At 38.9% G+C, this 20438-nt stretch overlaps 1 protein-coding gene across 6 annotated transcripts in view; it reads left to right on the top strand.

Annotated features, from left to right (window-relative positions):
* The first annotated feature begins 685 nt into the window (after positions 1-685).
* Positions 686-20438, top strand: part of camta1b (calmodulin binding transcription activator 1b) — a 268279-nt gene continuing 248526 nt past the window's right edge. For 4 of the 6 annotated variants that reach the window (XM_084100191.1, XM_084100189.1, XM_084100188.1 and 1 more), the window contains exons 1-3: positions 715-758; positions 4539-4640; positions 18984-19087. In XM_084100191.1, coding sequence (XP_083956317.1) covers positions 734-758; positions 4539-4640; positions 18984-19087 — 231 coding nt within the window. In that variant the 5' untranslated portion in view covers positions 715-733. Of the gene's footprint in view, positions 759-4538; positions 4641-18983; positions 19088-20438 lie in introns of all 6 variants that reach the window. The other 2 variants (XM_084100192.1, XM_084100190.1) reach the window with 2 other exon arrangements.

The following is a 20438-nucleotide window of genomic DNA, read 5'->3' as shown; positions in this document are numbered from 1 at the left end:
TCATGAACAAGCTTGAGCATCCACGCACGACCTGACACATCTTATCCAGATGTTTTTTTATCTTTTCTTTTCAGTGGTGTCAGTGCTGACTTGCAATACAACAATAACCTTTTAGATTAAAACCGTCATGGTCTCTATGCTCACATCCATGTCATTCTCGTTTCACAATCATCTTCAGCACGAGTGGCAGATTAACGACTCTAACATGGCTGTTAACATCTAATTATATGACACAGTGGGGCATGTTATTAGTACTTAGACTGCTGGACACGTATCTCGATTTAGCAGTGTTATAAAATAGTTCTGACGCGCCGAACGGATATGGGTGTCTTTCAAGCATGAATTCATAAACATTTGTTGTATAGACTTAAAATATTCTATGTTTACATTCCTAAGATTTCTCCCAAAATCTGATCCTTCCAAAAAAAAAAAAAAAAAAAAAAAATCTTATTGGTCGCTGCATCGTAAAGGTGTCTCCTAAATAATACTCAATTCACCAATGGCGTTGAGGGGATGGACAAAAGGGGGATATGGATTTCGCAAAATCATGAAGCATCACCAAAAGCACCATTGTCATTTATGGCACTTCGTGGCCAATAGCTAACGCGTCTTCACGCACGCGCCTCCCGCCTCTCGCCCCCTCCTCTAGACGCGTCCTCGCCGTGAACGCGCGTGGTACCCCCCCGGTCGCTAGGAGGAGGAGGAGGAGGAGGATGTGGCGCGCGGAGGGGAAATGGCTGCCGAAAACAAGCCGGAAGGTAAGAGAGAAATAACAAGATTATTATTTTTCATTTCGCAGTTTTATCAGCGTTAAGCTCCAGATGATAAAGATCAGGATAGGGATGCGCGACGGAGAAAGTCAGTGACATTTTCGCTTAGCTTATGTTTGTCACGAAATGGCAAAAAAGCTGAAGCGCTGATGGGATTAGCCATCTCTGAGACGGCTATTAAAATAACGGGAACGGAGTTAGGTAATCACGGGTTACGTTCATTACGCGACTCCTTTCATCTCAAAGCACACAGAGGGTTTTCAAAGTCGCACGCATCCAAGTCGAGCCGAGCCACAGCCTTCGTTAGATGAAGAGAAACATGTTTTTCTTATAGCCTAACTGAGACGCGCACATGAGCGCATCAGACGAAATGAACGCGTGAAATGACTCGCGTATGATTTAGAGTGGGATTCCTCCACACCGCATCCACGTTCCCCGTGGGCTGACAAACAAGCGAGCTCTGTGAAGTCAAACGCGGTCAACTACTTCATTTTTCTTTCGCATTGAGCAGGGCGACGCTTTTAACTCCAAAAGCCATAAATGCAGATTTATGGTGATGCTCTAAAACGTGATTGATTTCCTTCCACCCCCACCAGAACCCCCCTTTAGTGACTGAACCCTCCGACAGCTGCTCGATATGCTTCGGTCTTGTGTGGAATATTTTCCCAGAACTGTGACTATTTGGCCGCTGCTGTTTTGAAGCTGTCAGCAGTTATTTTCTTAGATAATAACACATTGAAACTGGATTGGAAAGGACACTGGGATAATTGAAGCGGAATTTTAATGAGGCAGCAAAATGAAAGGTACGTCTTTCCTCTTTCCTAAAGCGATGCTCGGCAACTAAAGCCAAGTTCATGTTCTCACTATTCGCTAGAATTTCAATAGAGTGTAATTATGATTAGTTTTGATATAGTCGAACCTAAAGTTCACTTTTTTTGCATTAACGGAGCGCGTCTTGTTTATCATTCTTCGAGGATGTTTTTAATGTAAGGGCCACACGTCTTAAAGAAATTATTTGAGATTAAAATATATGCATTTATTTTTATATAACGAATTTGAAGGAAGATGTAAATTATTCAGATCACATTTAAGATTCACAAGACGCTCCCTAGCCTTCAAAATTCCTGTTTACTTTGATCCCTTTTGGAAAACGTTTTTTTTTTTTTTTTCATTGGGGCCAGATAAATGGTGAGACATTAGTTTGATTCTAAAGCATCTTGGGAAGAAAATGCTGATTGTTCAGTAATGTTGGAAAATTAGCTCTGGAATATCTTAAAATAACAACCACGAGTTTGTCAACATTGAATTATTTATTCAACATTTTTTTTCCCTAAATTAAATCAGTCAAGGAAGTTTTGCTTCATAACAGCCACATGGTGGTGCTATTGAGCTGTGCAAATCAGTACCCCCCTCCACCCCCACCCCCCAACTTACACACATTGGAACTAAGAGTGATAACTAAGCTTGCCTATTAAAGAATTCCATCAAAGTGACGAAGTTGCCCTCAGTGATTTGGGTGAGCTCGCAGAGTGCCTGTGTGGGACGGTATAGCGCGCATGTGCTGTTTCTCTAGTGAGCGCTGGAACGTATAGAATTAGCTTCTAGAAAGGAAGTATTAATTACACACTACTTCGGATCTATAGGCAATAGCACAGTTCTGTTTTTCCGGTTGTTGTTGGATATCTTCATTTTTGCTATTGCTGAGAGATGACCTGGCCAGAAAAAGGTATTACCTTTCTTCATGTTTCATAGTGCACATTTATCTATGTAAGTCCAGACAGGTAACGCTTTGCTCTTGCTCTACTTCTCAGAATGAGAAATGTGTCAAAATGTAACATAAGTTTGGGGACAGAAAGATTGTAGGCTATTTTTACCCATTTGAGCTGCCACAGAACAGGAGAAAACATTGCCTCTTTTGACCTATACGGCCTAAAACTGTGTCACGCATTTGTATCTGACAGTCTTTGCTCTTGCCAGCTTCCTGGATCAGTTCTATTCTTTTCCTCCACACAGGAAGCATATTCTCCAGTGGTTCTTGCCAACATGATGATGGCAGCTTACATACAAGGATGTGCTCCTCTCACTACCCCCATCAGCTTTTAGATGTTTTCAAAGTCGTGTTCTGGAATATTTCTATGGCTAGAGAGTGCATGAGTCTCTCTCTCCATCCATTCAGTCAGTTGGCTCTGTGTTATCTTGTTCTCAACCTGTATTGTGTGGACAACTGCAGGCTTTGTAAGCTCAATTGTACATATTTGGTTGCTCATCAAATCTCAGTTTCTCTAATTTATCAGAGAAGTGAAATTTCACTGTGTGGTTTTGTTTGAAATTAAGCTCCTGGGTGTTTTTGATCTGCTTGGCGATGCAAACAACAGCACTCTTGTAAAAAAAAAAATATATACAACTGATACTACTGGCTCTTCCAAACAAATTGGATTGTGTAGAATTTATCTAGCCTCTCTGAGGTTTTGCCTGGCTAAGTGAACATAGTAAGCCATGCATAGTAAGCTGTGTCTCCCACTTTTACTCTTTCTATCTGAAGAAGTTATTTTGACTTGATAGACCTTTTCTAAATGATTGATTGTATGGATTGATAGCCAACTGGAAGGAGAGGGCACAGTTTACCAGTGATTCAGTTACTAAATCATTGGCCATCGCTGTTAAAGAGTCAATATGAACATGATGTTTACCAATGTTTAGGTGACAACTTGGGGAAATTAAAATGCTAGTTTAGCTCTTCAGATTTCAGTTCCAGTAATTTGCATGATTTTTATGGCTTGCTTTATGTGTTTCTTACAGCGTGTCTACAAGCGTTGCAACAGCTGGAAGCTGTCTACATTGGACGCGACAAAGCAACCATTGCAATCCATTTGTTTTTCCTATGAGAAGTATTGCGAGTGTTTGGAGTATGTCATAAATAGAACAAGGCATTAGTTTACTGTCGGGGATTTGTGTTACGTTGGCGCCGCATCCAGTGTAGACACGGTGTTACAGATATGTCACCCAAATGAAAATGATTTACTCATCCTCATGGCGTATGACTTTAATATTGTATTACTTTCTTTTTGGAACATAGAAACAGATATTATGAGAAATTTCTCAGTGTTTTTGTTTAGTTTTTTTTTTTATTGATCCTACAATAAAGCTCAGTTCAAAACTATTTGGTTACCAACATTCTTCAATGTTGATAATCACAAAAGAAAGTCATACAAGTTCAGAACGAGATGAGGGTGGGCAAGTGATGACAATTTTCATTTTTGTGTGAACTATCTCTTTAAGAAACAGCAGTTGTTTTTCTAGTTCAATGCTAATGTTGTGCATCTATGCTCAAAAGTAGGCTTTTTCCTGACAAATTCATTTAAGAATCCAGTAAGCCACAGAAATTAGTAGAACCTCATCATGTGGTATGATTCAACATGTAGATTTAGCTCCTCGCCAGCCTAGTTGATTGCACACCTACATACACATCTTGTATGCAGTACTTGGATGCTGGAAAAGCTCCTTTAGACTCACTCCTTTAGACTAAGCTATTTTTCTTAAACTTAAACCTGAAATGACCTCTTGACCTCTAAAGTGCATGTTCCAGTGAGTTGCAGAAGGACTAAAAATGTATCGCAATGTCACAATCATAATGCGCTGTGGTCATTTAGAAGGCGAGAGTGAAAGCAATGAATGACCTCTGCATGAATAGGAAGTAGAGGGCTTTGTATTTTTGTACCCACAGACCTTCTCCCCTCACTGTTCCCTCCTCCACTGTGTCCCCTGTAGGACTGAAGAAAATACGTAATCCGGATCGAATGTACAGAACCGCCGTTGGTTACACCGGCCACGTTCCTCCTAAGAGTGTCAGCGATGACACAGACAACAACAGTAAGAGAGCTGGCTTCCTTTTCCACTGCATCCCTCAAAACATGACAACGTTATGAAATGCTGTTCATCTTCTCTGCCCATTCGTTTACATACTGTATAACCTCATTCTCGCAGCTGGTATAGTTCTTCAACAGTGTTTTTATAGTATTACCAGAGCCCAAACCAGAGAAAGATCAAATTAATACAAGACTTCAGAGTCTCTAGAGCTTTTGATCTAAAACCTTGCTTTCAGCACAATAACGGTTGTTTTCCTGGTGTGTTTACCAGGTTCAAGAGCTTAGCAAATTCTATCAAAGCAATTTGTAATAAGCCAGCGTTCAGCTACTAGGTGACTTTTAGTGCAGGGAGTCGGGAGGGAGAGGCCGTTCTTGGTAGATCAGCTTAAAAAAGGCCAGCGTCTCATTTTCATTCAGCTCCATTACAGATGATGTTTATTCATGCATGGCCATGCTGCTCCGGAACGAGCAGCATATTTTTGGAAGCAGCAGCTCGTTGTCATGGCTAATCAACGCAGAGCGCAGGCGTTGGCTTGCGTGGGTGTGGGTGAAGGTGTGTTCTTGTTGTGCTTCTCTCTCTCCAGCCGTTCTCAGTGATTTCACTGAGTGATCGAGGATGTTTCGAAGAGACACTCTCTTAATGAAGACACTCCGACATGGACACTAAGTGGCAGGAGTTCTGCTGCCCAGTTGTTGAAGGCTAACAGTGCAATTAGCAGCTGGAGGGATACACATCTCAGCCGTCTCTGACCATGCCGGCTCTCGTGGTTTAACAACAGCATTAACTCTTTGCAGACATTTTGGCAATCCATTGATTAGCCTACATGTTGATTTTTAAATGAAATGGACTGTCGGTTCTTATAACACAGTGATAGACGTTGCTTGTGAGCCGTGTCGGAATGTGAGGATAAAAGGAGATCCAGTTCAGGCGGCCCCCTTCATGGACCCCATTTTAGCCTGATTCTTTTGCTTTGTTGAGCCAAGAAAAGCTTTGGGAGCCAACTGGGACAGAACCAGAATGTCGAAGTGAGCTAATTGGGAGGAATCCTGGTCTGCCGTTCCTCTCCTCCCCCCCCTCCTCTTCCCTAGTGTCCAGCATAGCCTTTTTTACTCCACCAGTGGAAATCCCCAGTTGGACCACTCCCACTTATTAAGGCAGCCACAATGCACATCATCAAGTCTCTTTAGAATATGTTTAGATGTGCAGCTGCTTTTTTTACTTTTAGACCTCAACTCATACCAAGTATTTTACTATGACATGAATTTGCAGACTTTTTTTTATTTTTTTATGCTATTGCATATTGTCTTGGACAAGAGTCAATAGATAAGAAGCAGTTAGCCTCTGGAGACCAAGGGAAATTCATCCCTTGACTTCAATGGAAGGATGACAGTGCGTTCATTTGCTTTCTTGTCGCAAACGCAGTATCCCATATCTTCAGTGTTTTATCAGCCAGGCTTTATTTTCAAAAAAACACCCTAGCAATTAAGAGAGAAGTTGCTGCCGTACAGATCTTTTAAATTGGCTTAGATAAAATTTAATTGAGATCCTGCAAATAATGAGAGGTTTTGTTCGTGTTGCAGAGATGTAAACAGTTGACTGAACTGCTCTACCAGGGAAGAGAGCAGAGAGAGACGCTGGTCTCCTGGGACACCCAGACACGAAAGTCAGGTTATCACAGAATCGGCCTCCTGTCTTGGAGGAGTTTGAACTCTTCGCTTGCATAACGTCTCTCGTTATCAAAACAGTTGGCGATAATTGTGCCAAGCGCTAGCGTGTCGGGCGTACGGTGATGCTTCACTTGGCGCAGGCTTATGTCACTCTTCATAACAATCATGCCTTATCTGTGCGTGCCAGCGTACATTCGGTTTACTCGTCTCAGGGAGCAAGTCGTGACTGAGCCAATGCAGCATAGCTTCCTTTTAGGTCCAGCAGGTTTAAATGAAGCTGACCTTGTTGTTTTTGGAGACCTTTGAAAAAATCACACCTAAAGTGAAAAAGGATGTTTTTTTTGCAATCCTATCTCTCACTTTCAATGTGTTTTTGGCTTCGGTGCTCACACTGTGTAAAGGGCTTTTGTGTACCGTGCTGTTATTAACACCGAATTGAGGTTATCGTGAGTCAACTAAAGTCTCAGACATTCAGTACATGATTCAAAGAAGGATCTATTGAAGAGCATGGTGATGATAATATGCAATTTTTGTTACTGTGATGAGAGAGAGAGAGAGAATAGAGAGAGAGAGAGCTTGGCTAGGGCAGAAAACAGGACCAAATTGTTAGCCAGAACTCTAAAGTGCATTTTGTATGCATAGCTCAACTCTTTATCCATTTGTATTCATACACTCATTTGCATGATTGAGTCCATGTGTATTTGAGCATTCTCATATCCTCTGTCTTGTTTATGTCTCTGAATGCCTTTGGTAGTCAGTGTTGCATGGATTTGCATGTTGGTTTTATGCGTCCAGGTGTAAGACAATGGTTCAAGCTGGTGTTTGCCTATTTGTGTGCTGTTTATAGGACCTGCTTCTGTTTTATAATTCATGTCAGAAGCATATGTTTTGTTATCGTTTCATTTATCTTATGCCTCAGATTGTCTATATACATATTTGTATTGTGTAGATTGCACAAAAATTTGTAAACAGAGAAAAATGTATTGTTGAAACCTATTTTATCCCTTTCTTGTGCACAGTTAATGCCTTTATATAGATATCAATATTATACTGATTAGGCTTTTGAAAGAAACATTAAATCAATATCAGTTAGTTCTATAAGGTTCCATGCAGCATTATTCTTATATTTAACGCCAGATTCACAAAACATTCTTGAAAATATAATTCAAAAGAATTTTTACCTTAAAAACATTCTTTTCATGAATACAAAATATTAACTAGGAAATATTCAAATTCTTGACAAATATGATCTTATGTCCTTAAGATTTATCAGTGTTGAAATATTCAGTTTGTTGAAGTTATTTGAGCAATCTCCATTCTCAAGAAAAAGAGTTAACATTTAAAATATTTCTTTAGAAAATATTTGAGAACTCTTTTTCTAATTAAGACATTTTGTGCTAAGGGATTCTTTACCCTTGGACTTTTACCAGAGAAATGAACGAACAAACAAAAAATGACAAGTGTGAGTAAATGTACAGTAACTTTCCAAACTCCATCAAAACACAGCTCCCACGCAAGGAGATGACAGTGACATTAATTTAGGTTTTAATGTGTAAAAACCACAGAGAGCTTTGCATTTTTATAATCTCCTCTCTATAAACAATCTTCATTAGCCAAATGGCAGATAGCTATCTGGCCAATGATGTATTGAATGGCACAGATGTGGCCACTGATGGTGATGAAGGCCCGGAGCCAGTGAAGGAGCTGTAGTATTAAGCAGAACAATAGAGCAATCACTGCTTTGATTGGTATTGATCTTGGAGCTGGAGGGATGAGTGAAATTGAAACTGACCAATTGGACCCAGATCCCATTTGAATCAGAAAAGGTGGTAAAACAGCGTGCCAAATGATGTCATGGCTCTGGCCGGACACAAGCTTCCTTTAATGGCTTTAGGACGGCACATTATTCTCTGTTAAGAGGAAATGTGAATCATTGTCAGGCCATTTCCCTGTGGGGAAAAAAATAGATTTATCATCCCCCCCCTTTCATTCTTTTATCCTCATCTTCCCTTCTTTATGTCCACTCTGTCACTATAGTTTTTATGATGAGGATCATGATCACACAATCATCCTGTCAAAATGCTTTATCTGAGCATGATTGGTTGTGATAAAGCCTCGCATAGAGTGTGGTCCAGAGTTGATCAGAATTCAGTCAACCTCATTTTTGGTGCTAGTGAAACACAAATCGCAGAGAGAGAAAAAAAGAAAAAGTGAGGAAACAAAGGTATCCTATCATTGTGGCATAAAAGCAAGAGGACACTATCGATTTGAGATGTGTTTTTGTCAGCCCTCTTTATCCTATCCTAAAACAAGCTTTGCTCTTTTCTCTGAAGTGATGCTTGCTCAAGCTGCCATGACAGATACAGTAAAACAGCTCTTCAATGTCAAGCCTTTTAAAGATGAGCCGTTAAACCCCAGATTAGCACCAAGATTCACATGTTTTTCTGGCTCAAAGGGTTTTGAGGAGGAGGACCAGCGCTGGAGGTCACGGCAGCAGTCCTTCTCGACTTTTCCTCAGATTTGTTGAAGAATCTCTCCACACCTCCTGCTTTAAAGTGTTCACACTGCAGACTCTCTCTGGACGAGGTCTGGCTCCGAGCTCCATGACCTTGAGTCGCTTTAGTAGATGCTAAATCAATTTGACTGACATCGTCCACCCCTTCAAGTCATTGCTAATTCAATAGAAATTTTATTACATACAGAAAAAGATCTCGCCTCTCATACACACAGCAGAATGTGGCGTTTTTTTCTGATGGTGGATTTATAAACTGTAGTTGGTCTGAGGTTTATGTAGCCCAAAGCAGTCAAAGGCAGTTTTGAAGAATGCTTCTGGTTAGGGCTGGGTGATACACACTATTCAATTAAAGAATATCATGAATATTGTGGTAATGTTAAAAGTTATGTTTATAAAGTCAGAAAACCCATTTCATTCCCCTTTTCCCCCAGCGAGCTTGAGGATGTTTTACACGCTCGCAAATCCTTTTTGATTGTTATTTATATTTTTATTTTTAAGTAAATATTTTAAATGTTCCATTTGTGTCCATTTAGCAAAAAACAATAAGTGGTTACTATGTTTAAATTATTATTATTTTAAACCATAAAGCAGTAAAAACTTTGTAACAATACACTTATTTAGTATAATGTCACTCTTCGCCTCTTCCAGGTCTTTCAGATGCCAAAAGCAAACAAACGGTGCTAATATACACTCAGAATGTGATGTAATACTTCCATAAAATCATGATTCTCTCCTTTATCTCCATACCGAAATCCCAGATGGATAAATCGTTAAAATATTTGTTGCCGGGATACCGTGAGCACTTAAACTGTAGTGTACACCCTAAGTTTTTTAAAAGCTTAGCTTAAATGTGTAATATGAATAAATAGTGCTCATAAACAGCTGAGATAGTATTATTAAGTCAAACGAGAAGAGGCTTGAAACCTTAAACAATATTTTACGTTACAAGCGGAAATCTGTTTTTACAAGCGAAAATCTGTGCCAAATGCAAAAATATTGAATATCATCAAAATTTGTATGTATAAAATTGAGATATATCGATTTTTAGATGTATTGCCCAGCCATTCTTTGGGTTGGTAAAATTCCCTCTCATGCAGTTGCTCATGCAGTGCAAATGCCCTCAGATAAAAATCCATAATTCATCATCAACTTAATAATTAAATTAGATGCATATGATCTCTTTGCGATCTGTGCATGTGTCCATGTTGTTTCTTATGTTTTGGTCTTCCTATTTGTGTTTTTCTTGACCAGACAGGGATAACGCTGTGGGTGTGACTCTCCAATGTCTGAATATTCACCTTTCGTTCCACCATGGAAATTAGCATATAGATAACTATACCACTGATTTTCATGCAGTGCACAATTCCCTGGAGAGAGGCACGGAGGAGGCTTGTAGTATAGAGGTTGGAATGCCAGCTTGGTAAAAGACCATGTCAACCCGCTGCGTTCTCCTTTCGTATGCTGTCTTTCATATCAAAGCCTTTTCTACTTTGACTTGAAAGTCATAAGACCTCCCTCTTTCCTAGCCTGCCTTCAACTCATGTGGTTAATAAAGCAGTTGAGGGAAGACTACTTGAAAAGTTTACCAGCGCCATTGATGAATTAACATGCAGTCCCATCCTTCTCCCTGTCTGCTTGGAACTACTGTGCAATGAGCCCTTATTTCTGTCACATTAATTTTGTTTGAAAAAAAAAAAAGGAGAAAAAAAGCTCAAATTTCCCTAGACACCCCTTAATATCTGTACTGGGAACTGTAAATGTTGCTTTTCCCAGCAATTTTCAGTCTTTATTATACAATGTTTTATAATTAACTGACACCTCATCTCACTGGAGGATTTGAGTTTTTCTTTCCGTTTTATTATATGTACGGCATTTTTGTTTTATAAGCTAAAAAAATTAATCAGTTGATGAGTAGAATCTATATTGTGCTGGTTTGCAATTTGCATTTTTTTTATTTTTTTTTATAATAATCTAAAGTTTCATTTGAGATGCGAACGGGTATGAGATTTGATTTTCTGGAACATTTCTCACGAGACAGATTGCGGTCCTTGGTGAAACATCTCTGTAATATGACAGATGGGCCAAAATCGATCCATTAACAGAGACGAAGCGAAAGTGACGTAATTGATCTCCGTAACATTTACTCCTTTAGGTTTTTGTTGACTTTGCAGACGTCCTCTATGCCCCTATCTGTTGTACAGAAACATCTCTAGATTTACTTGACCTCCATTTGAGTCCATTCGAGAAAACGTTTTTTCTTGAATCTGTTCTTATATCAGGATAGTTTAATGCATTTCCTCCAAAGCCCACATTCTCCAAAATGGGATCAAAAAGTCACGGCAGACACCACAGCGACCCTTGTGCAGGCTTGTGTCTGCCGTAAGATGAGGTAGAGAGAAAATCAAATCTGTAAATGTCACCCTCTCCTTATTCAGACAGGCTCCAAATTTGCCTTCTGAAGCAGATTTGCCGCTCTCAGAGCATTTGTCATTGCACCATTCTTAATTTGAAGAGTTTCTAAAGGAGCGTCGGAAGCGTAAACCCCGCCACGATCTGAGACAAAACCGCTTACGGCAGGTGAAATGGCGTTCCGTGGAAAATACAGTCTACAAATAAACAAATGCAAACAGAAAATGTCCGTCAGAGCTGACAATTTAATGGAAAAAGAGACGGCTTTCATTAAAAAGTGACATTGGGCTGATGAGGTGTGGAAAGTTTTTGTGTCCATTCTTGTCTTTTTACACTTTGCAGTGGCGAAGCTCCATCTGTTTCGAGACCGACCCATGTACTTGCACACTATAGATGCTTACAGAGTCATTAAAGAACGCAGATATGCGGTAATCCTCAGAGGGAACATACAGGAGGATGGACCTTCTTTGTGCTTGCCTTGGTTGAACAGAAATGTGGCTCTGCGGATTTAGAAGTACAAGTACTCATTTTGCACAGCTAGCCTGTTTTGCCATTTAGATCCGTCCGCTCAATTAAAACGCATTAATTATGAATGTGTGCGAGAAATGTCAAAACATTTCAACAGACACCTTTGCAGACGATTGTTCATTATAAACTCTGTTTATCGGTTTTCCTCTTCAGGATTGTATTGTACCAAAGGGATTAAAAACTTAGAAGCCCACACACAGTGGTTGTGTTAATCAAAAGATTCTGAATATTTTTAAATTGAGTAAATTGAATAAAAAATAAAGACACCGCTCTATCAAGTGTTCTTGTGATATCAATGTCACTATAAAGACACATAAAAAGCATTGTGGTAATGAGTAAAAAAATGTGCTTTACAGAAATTTCAATACATGACTTATTATTATTCATAGTGCAACCTCAGAAAGTTGTACATTTTGACAAGTTTTTAACGTTTTTTTTTTTTAACAATATGCAACTCTCTATGGAAGGTTGAGTGTGTGCAGTGGTACCTACCAGAGGTTTGTGAGGAACTTCAAAACCTTTGTTCTTCCTTTCATTTCTGATGCCTTTTAATATGATTTTGGGTGTGTTCACACTTGGCATGTTTGGTTGGATTAAAACGAACCCTTGTGCGATTGCTCTGTTAGGCCGTGTGCCCACCAAAGTGTTTTTAGCCAGCTGAAAACGCTAGGCACTCTGCTGAAAACACCTAGCTATGGGCGCTTGAGAGCGTTTTGGCAGTGCAGCATTTTTTCCAGTTGAGACGCTTTGCTTTGTATGATACGGAATATCTGCGAAAGTGTTACTAGTTTCTCATTTCACACATATTTTGTTTCTGTGTTGATTCTATATTAAAATGTCGATACAATGTAACGTATTTTCTCTGGCTCTTGTTTTAAATTATTTTGTTCCGTTATTATGCTTGTTGTTGTCGTCTGTTGATGTTGTACAAGCAGAATGTGGCGGTTGGTCGGTGTGGTATTAGTCCCGCCCCTCCTCCACTGTGATTGGACGGTTGGGTAAAAAGTGACAGTGATGAGCGCTGCGTTTTACCCAAAGTTGAACATTCTTCAACTCTCGGCGACCTGTAAAAAACGCTGAGCGCCTCTTTACGCTCATGACGCTTAAAAAACGCGGTGTTCCCATTGAAAACGATTGGAAAAATACGCCAGCCCGGTGAAAAAATGCTTTGGTGGTTCATTTGAATAAATGTGAACACTGCCATCCGAACCCTGGTGCACACTAAACGCATGAAAAGAGTCTCTGTCCGCTTCCAAGCAAACTCTGGTGCGGTTCGAGTGAAATATAAATGCAACTCGGACCAAAGACATGTAATCATAGTTGCTATGTTGCCCATCACAGTTCAGTACAGGCATCAGAACCACGTCTCCTCGCAGCAGATCTTCCTTTGTGTGTGTGACAGAGGGATTCCTGCTGCTGTTTTGACTCCTTTACACATTTTATAAGCTCTTCACGAGTTCTCAGCTGGTCAAAATACCATCATATAGACTATGCACACACAACGAGCGCATTAAGCCCAGAACACAGCATTGTTTTTAAGTTCCGTCGCGAAATATACGTAACAAAAGCCGACCAATCAGGTTGTGAACATATCCCTATATGTCTTTAGGTTCAGTGTTAAAATGCCAATGTGAACGCTAAGCGGGCCAGGACTAAATGTTTTTTTTATTTTGAGTGCAGACTCTGGACCAAATGAACCAAGTGAACCGAACTACAAATGTGAACACACACTTAATGTGGGAAAATTTCAAAAGAACATTTAGTCCTGGCCCGCTTAGCATTCACATTGGCATTTTAACACCGAACCTAAAGATACCGAACCTAAAGACATTTAGGGATATGTTCACAACCTGATTGGTCGACTTTTGTTACATATATTTCGCGATGGAACTTAAAAACAATGCTGTGTTCTGAGCTTAATGCGCTCGTTGTGTGTGCGTTGCCTATATGATGTTTTTCATACTTCATGTTTTTTGTCTGTCTAAATATTGGAAAGCTTGGTTTTGGATTGCCCGATTGGGCCTATGGTTTATCCATGGCCGATGCTTACCAACCGTTTATCACCGAATAGTATGTTTCGGCTCATTTGTCATGTAAACACTCTCATTGAAAATAAAGCTGCTTTTCAGACACTGCCTTTAGGGCTTTTCTGTCACCATCAGTGTTGTTGTTCTTATTGGGGTCACTTAAAGTCACATGTGGGATCTGTACAAACATGCTGCTTATTGACAGTATGAGATCCCACAGTGCCTTTGCACAGAAGTCACATTCATCACTTCATTTCAACATAGATCGTTCCGTATTCAGTGACTTCCAATGTCTCCCGTCGAAGAGTTCAGTCTATCTGTCACTTTCTTGACCTAACTCACGACTGCTGACATGGAGTTTCTGAAAAATTTAAAAGAGCTCTTTATGGTGAGATGATAAAGAGTTAAGTTATGCCATACCTTTGTATCCTTGGTTTAGACGGGACTCTCTGATGCTTGACATTACTTTGAAGGGCAGGTTTGATAGGTGTTCTTCAAAGATTTCCTCAGATCAAGAGTCGGACATCAGTTAGACAAGGGCCACATGCGGGTGCGACGCCTTGGCATTTGCGCTGAATGTTGATTGGTGTTCGTGTCGAACGTGAATGTGTTTTTGTATGTCAGTAGAATTTGAAACAGGAGCGATTCATCTTAATACATTCATAATTAATTATAGTGGGCGCGCATGCCTGTGTGCACCTATAATTGTGTACATGAGAAGGAGCAAATAGTCTACAGCGCTCTATTCGGTTCTATCTTTCTCTACCACCTACATCCATACGTTTATATCTGTGTGAGTATTAGCAGCGTGTGCGTAGCCTTGTTTTGTTTTTCATTTTCTTTGTTGTTAAGCTTTTTTCCCTCAGCTCTGCGTCTCATTGGCTACTCTTGGGAGACGGTCGTGAAAGAGAGAAAGGCAAACGCTTAAGGCAGCGCTTGGCAGACGGCGACTGACTCTGTGATTAAAATTTGCCTCTAAAGCCACAGTCGTCAGAGTCAGCATAATTTAAAAGCCCCTTACTTTGATGCAGAACAATGAGACTAAATTGCAGTCCTCAGAATCGCTCACTTGTTCTGCCAAAGCATGTACTGAGATAAATGAAGAGACGAGAAATGACAAATAGGAATAGGAAGGGATATATATTCTAGTCTTAATTACCCTGTAAATAAGTTGCTCAACGCCTCGTTCTTTTATAATTCATCCCGGTCGAGTTACTTGGAATGAAAGAGAGAAAAACTTTTGAAGAGAGCCGGCTCATTTATTCATTGTCTTATGCGAATGTACTGTGCTTTTCTTCTAAATATTTGCTTTAGTTGGAGCATAACAGCCACAGATCTCCCAATTTAAAATGTGAAATGGTCATTAGACCCCAATGTAACTGTTGCCAAGAGAGAGACGGCGCTAAATAAAAAGGCAAATCACAAATGAGATCTTTTCAAACTCACTAGTTTATCCTAGACACCAGTGAGATTGAATGGAGAGCAAATGGTGACTTTGATTAAGTCTCCTGCTTATTAGGTTTTTATTTTTTATTAGGAAAATGTCCTAGTAATCACATCGTATATATACCTCTACATTCTTATTGTATTCAACAGTTGCCTAACTTTAGGAAATTTAGGCAAAACATCTACATCAGTGGCATACAGTGGTGTTCTGAAATGAGGAGGCAAAGTCCTCACAGTTTTTCTTTTCTTTTTTCTTTTTTCTTTTTTGTAAATCAAATGTAAATTCATGTCCCAGGTACACTTAATGTTGTCACATTTTCCTGGTTAAATAAACATTACATTACATAAAGTAAGAAACTAAATACAATTATATTATACAAATCTGTCCATATGCAATCCTTTTTTTACATTTACAATCTTATTAATGTTCTATTTATTAAAACCAAGTATAAATCTCATCAAATTACAAAGCGATGATATCTAAGTGGGTGAGTTGTTTACTTACATTTTTAATTAGTCTTACCATTAACACCAGCCCGTTCTCATCCCAAGGCGTCATAGTACTGACGCTGTTGACATTTCGTCTGCATCAAACGCACATGGCACCCTTTATCGTCAATATGAGACGCAGATAGATATGAGCCAGAAGGCGCCTCCTAGCGGTCTAACCCTAAACCTACCCCAGAACTAAACCTACCCATATCCTGTGCGTGTCATATTGACGCTAAAGGGTGCCATGTGCGTTCGATGTAGACGAAATGTCACAAGGGTCAGTATGTGACGTCCAAGGATGAGAATGCGTTGATTAACACCATCATTTTGTTCATTTAGACTGATTCGCGAACAATATACAGTAAAAATGCAAAAGTCTTAGGCATGTTAATATTCCCCCCCAACCCTAACCCTAACCCCCCCCACCCCCCACCCCAATAAAAAATGGTTTTAAGTCAGTTATTTATATCTTTTTCTGTAGTGTGTCAGTAGGAAATATCAGTTTACATTTCCAAACATTCTTTTTGCCATTAATTGTAATAATCCAGGGAGATTTATGTATGCACAAGGAATCTGACAACAGCCGGTATGATCTGACCTCACCATCATCGAGTCCGTCTGTGATTACATGCAGAAACAGAAGAAACTGAGACAGACTAAATCCAGAAGAACTACGAGAACGTCTCCAAGATGCCTGAAGAAACCTTAGCAAAGCTACCTGAAAAACTATGCGCAAGTGTACCTGGACAAAAGCCGTTTTAAAAGCAAAGGGTCGTTACACCATATATTGATTTGAATTAGTTAATAGAAGTTAAATCATAAATAAATTCAATTTGTGATTTTATTTTTGAAAGCATTCTCACTTTACAGCATTTTAACACAAGTGCCAGTACTTTTCACACACTACAGCAAAAGATATAAATAACTGATTTAAAACCATTTTTTTTTGTGGGGGGTGGGGGGGGGGGGATATTAACATGCCTAAGACTTTTGCACAGAACTGTATTTTCTCATCAAATTTTTTGAGGAGGCACTGCCTTCCTTGCCTCATCGGAGGAAACGCCCCTGATCTACTCCAAATGTAAAAGTTAGAATTCATGAAAATCACCTGAGCCAGAAAAAAGCAATTCTTCTTGAGTGTCACAGACTAAGGCCGGAAACATACTTTATTCAAGTACACAGTATGCAGATAGACAAATTCAGGTAATTCAGGTTAGCATGCTGTAAACATTACAGTAAGATTCTCTCATATTGTCATTGCAGAAAAGTCACTGTAAATGCAGACATTTATGTTTTAGCGCCCCTTGTGGCAACTCAAAGAATGCAATGCGTACTTGAATTGCAGTATATGTGACATTTCGGAATGCAACAAAGTACGAAATTGTGCTATAAGTAGTGTTAATTTTGTCAGCTATTTTTAATTTACTCTTATTCCTGTGTCAATTGTGTTTTTTAGTTTTTAACATATTTAGTCAACCTTGTCCTGTTTTTGTTTAGTCAAGTTTAAGTCAACTAAATGTCTGAGCATTTTATTCTTATCCACATTTTCATCATTCTGCATCATTTTTAAACTGAAAATAATAATTAATAATTTTTGCTCATGACTATTGTTGTCATTTGAAAATTGTTTTTTTTACATTTCATCAGAATTATTGGACTTTCACCTATAAGCACAAATCAAGAGAATGTCAACCCATACGGTTTATTTTACCATATCTAGTTTCCTGATTTATTATAGACCTACTAGTAAAACAAGAACAAATTGTGAAATTTCTAGTCCAGGGAATAATCAAAAAATTCCAACTTATTTGAATGTTTTTCTATTAAAACAACACCTGTGTTTGCCTGTGTTTTCAGATCATCCGCACTTCTTCGAGAGCATGTGCACATGATTGCCAGATCGTAGCGGTCTCTTCTTTTTTCCGACAAAAAAAGAGAGTGATTTTGGTCAAGTTTTTATTTTTTTACTACATTTTAGTGTTGTCCTTTTTGTCAACGATATTGCGTGTTGACTTTACAATGTTCATTGTTTAATGACGTTGGTGTCGTCTCGTAATAGTCTCGTCTTAGTCATGGAAAAAAAGGTCGTCAACGAACATTTTTCTTCATAGATTTTGTGAATGAAATTAACACTAGCTATAACCATACTTGCATATAGTTTGTGGTGAAAACACTTGGGTGTTTTCTACAGGGAATTAAATGATCTATGCGGGTCTGAGTTCATGCACAGGTAAAGCAAAACCAATGTGCATTGGTTCTGGTGTAAGACTATGAACAGGGGAGTGATCGAACCCTCTTCATTGTGTCTCTTTCCCTCTGGCTATCTGTTTGTCCTTAATGCCGGAGTGGGAGTGGTTGCTAAGCAGTGTCTCTATGGACACACGGGCTTCATCTCACTCAGATCTGCAGCGTCTCTTTCACTACTCTCTCGTCTTTTACTGAGGACACACTCCACAAATCTCAGTCAGTCTCTCATTCTCCTTTTCTTTCAGTCTCTCTCACTTTTTTTATATTCATAAGCAGGCTCAGCACGCAATATGGAACTACCTTCTCCCACAGGGCTAAACATTGAGTTCCTTAAGAAGCCTGAGCCCTTGATGCAAACGGTTATCAATAACCTTGAAATGCTTTTGCTCTGTTGCCCAATTTGGTTGTTATGTATTTGAGCAGGCACTCTGGCATGATAAGGGAGCGAGAGATAGACAGAGAAAGAGAGAGAGAGAGAAAGAGAGAGAGAGAGAGAGAGAGAGAGAGAGAAAGAAAGAGAGAGAGAGAGAGAGAGAGAGAGAGAGAGAGAGAGAGAGAGAGAGAGAGAGAGAGAGAGAGAGAGAGAGAGAGCATTTTTAAAAAAACTCAATGAAAACAAAATCACAACATTTCTGGATGAAAGCCTTTTGCACGCCTTGTGCTCCAAATATGTTCCCTTTCATTTCACAGTAACATCTTACGTTTTTTTTTTCTTCATTGCTTTCTGAGTGCTCCCCCTTTGAGGTCCCGTGCCTGTTTTATTGTTTTATATTTCTAAAAAGGTTGTCACAGCTATTTGCGAACGTAACACCTGGGCATGGAAGTTTCCTCAAAGGAGTCTCTTGAGCAATAGTGACATTGTATTCAAACAACTTAGTAATTTACAAAGAAATGATTTGATCTTTGTGTAAAAAAGAACAGCTCCCAGTGTTTTAGACCCTGGAGAGCAGCACAGCTTTGTTTTAATAATCCTGCTCGCACTCCATATTAAGTAATCTTTTTGTGTCGTTCACAGATGAACATGGACATTTGAAAATCTACTTGCCCAAGAAGCTTCTGGAATGCCTTCCCAAATGCTCCTCCCTGCCCAAGGAGAGACATCGCTGGAACACCAACGAGGTAAAAAGCTTCCATCAGTAGTTTTAATGCTTTTTGCTTCACAGGAGTTTGGCGTTTTGTTTGTCCAAATGTTATAATGTGTTTTTAATGGATGCTTATTTTATGCAGAATATATTGTTGGTTATTATTTTGACTTTCATTTGTAATTGTACTTAAGCAGAGAACCAGTTAGTTTTTAGATTTGACGACTCAGCTAAACAGAAGTTCATCAACATTGCAGTCTTTATTTTATTATATTATATTATATTATATTATATTATATTATATTATATTATATTATATTATATTATATTAATTATATTATATTATATTATATTATATTATATTATATTATATTATATTATATTAATTATATTATATTATATTATATTATATTATATTATATTATATCGTTGCTGTCGGACGGAAACCTTGTCTCCAAAAAAGCTACTTTTAAGGAAAAGAAAAAAAAACTGCATTTTTCACCACCACATTGTCAATATTGTGGATTTATATGTGGTCAGACACTTACTTGTGTCATTATATTATTCAGATTTGACCAAAATCAAGATCAGATGGAGTTACTAGGTTTTTTGAGCAGTGAAAATTAAAGAATTTCTGACATACAGTGTGTGCTTCATATTATGAAGTGCATCATATTATGTTTTCATCAACTTCCAGGTTATAAAGTTTACTGTTGCTATGTGGGTGCTCAGTTTTTTCTGTCCTTTGGCCAAAATCCCATGTTATTAATAACAAAGTGCAATGCAGAGGCCAAGACAGTATCAAATGCTACTCTTCTCTGCTCCTCAAATAGATAAAACATTAGATCCAATGGAGTTAGGAGATTTAGTCACAAGCTTTTTAATGCTTTTCATTGGTGAAATATCTGCAAAACCCACAGACAGACGTAAACGGTGACTAATAGTAGTGATTTATGAAATAAATAAATAAAAATCCGCCAGACGGCGACAATATTATATTTTATTATATATAATCTGATAAATTCTCATATAATATAATTTTTATTTGCAGAGATTTTGCCAATTGAATATTAGTATTCCACCAAGATGAAATATATTTTCCACACAAAATGTGCATTTTTGCTGACTGCCACATTGAAATGTTTTGATTTCCTCTGTAAATCTGTGTCAGTTCAGTCTAACAGTTGGACTAAAGTGTATCTGCATTGCTTTGAACTTTGTCTTCCTGGCCCGAAGGCGTTCTGACATTCAGAGACAAACAAACACACTCAGCAGAGATTAGGTAGGCCTGTTTGGACCGATTCCACAGCACACCTAAAGTCTGACACAACCTCCTACCGTCTCGCTCTCTGCCAAAGTATAACACCACTTGAACATGCACCAGATCG

This window comes from Abramis brama (assembly GCF_963993115.1).
Source record: "Abramis brama genome assembly, chromosome: 23".
Lineage (NCBI taxonomy): Eukaryota > Metazoa > Chordata > Actinopteri > Cypriniformes > Leuciscidae > Abramis > Abramis brama.
This window is presented reverse-complemented; position numbering and strand designations above follow the sequence as displayed.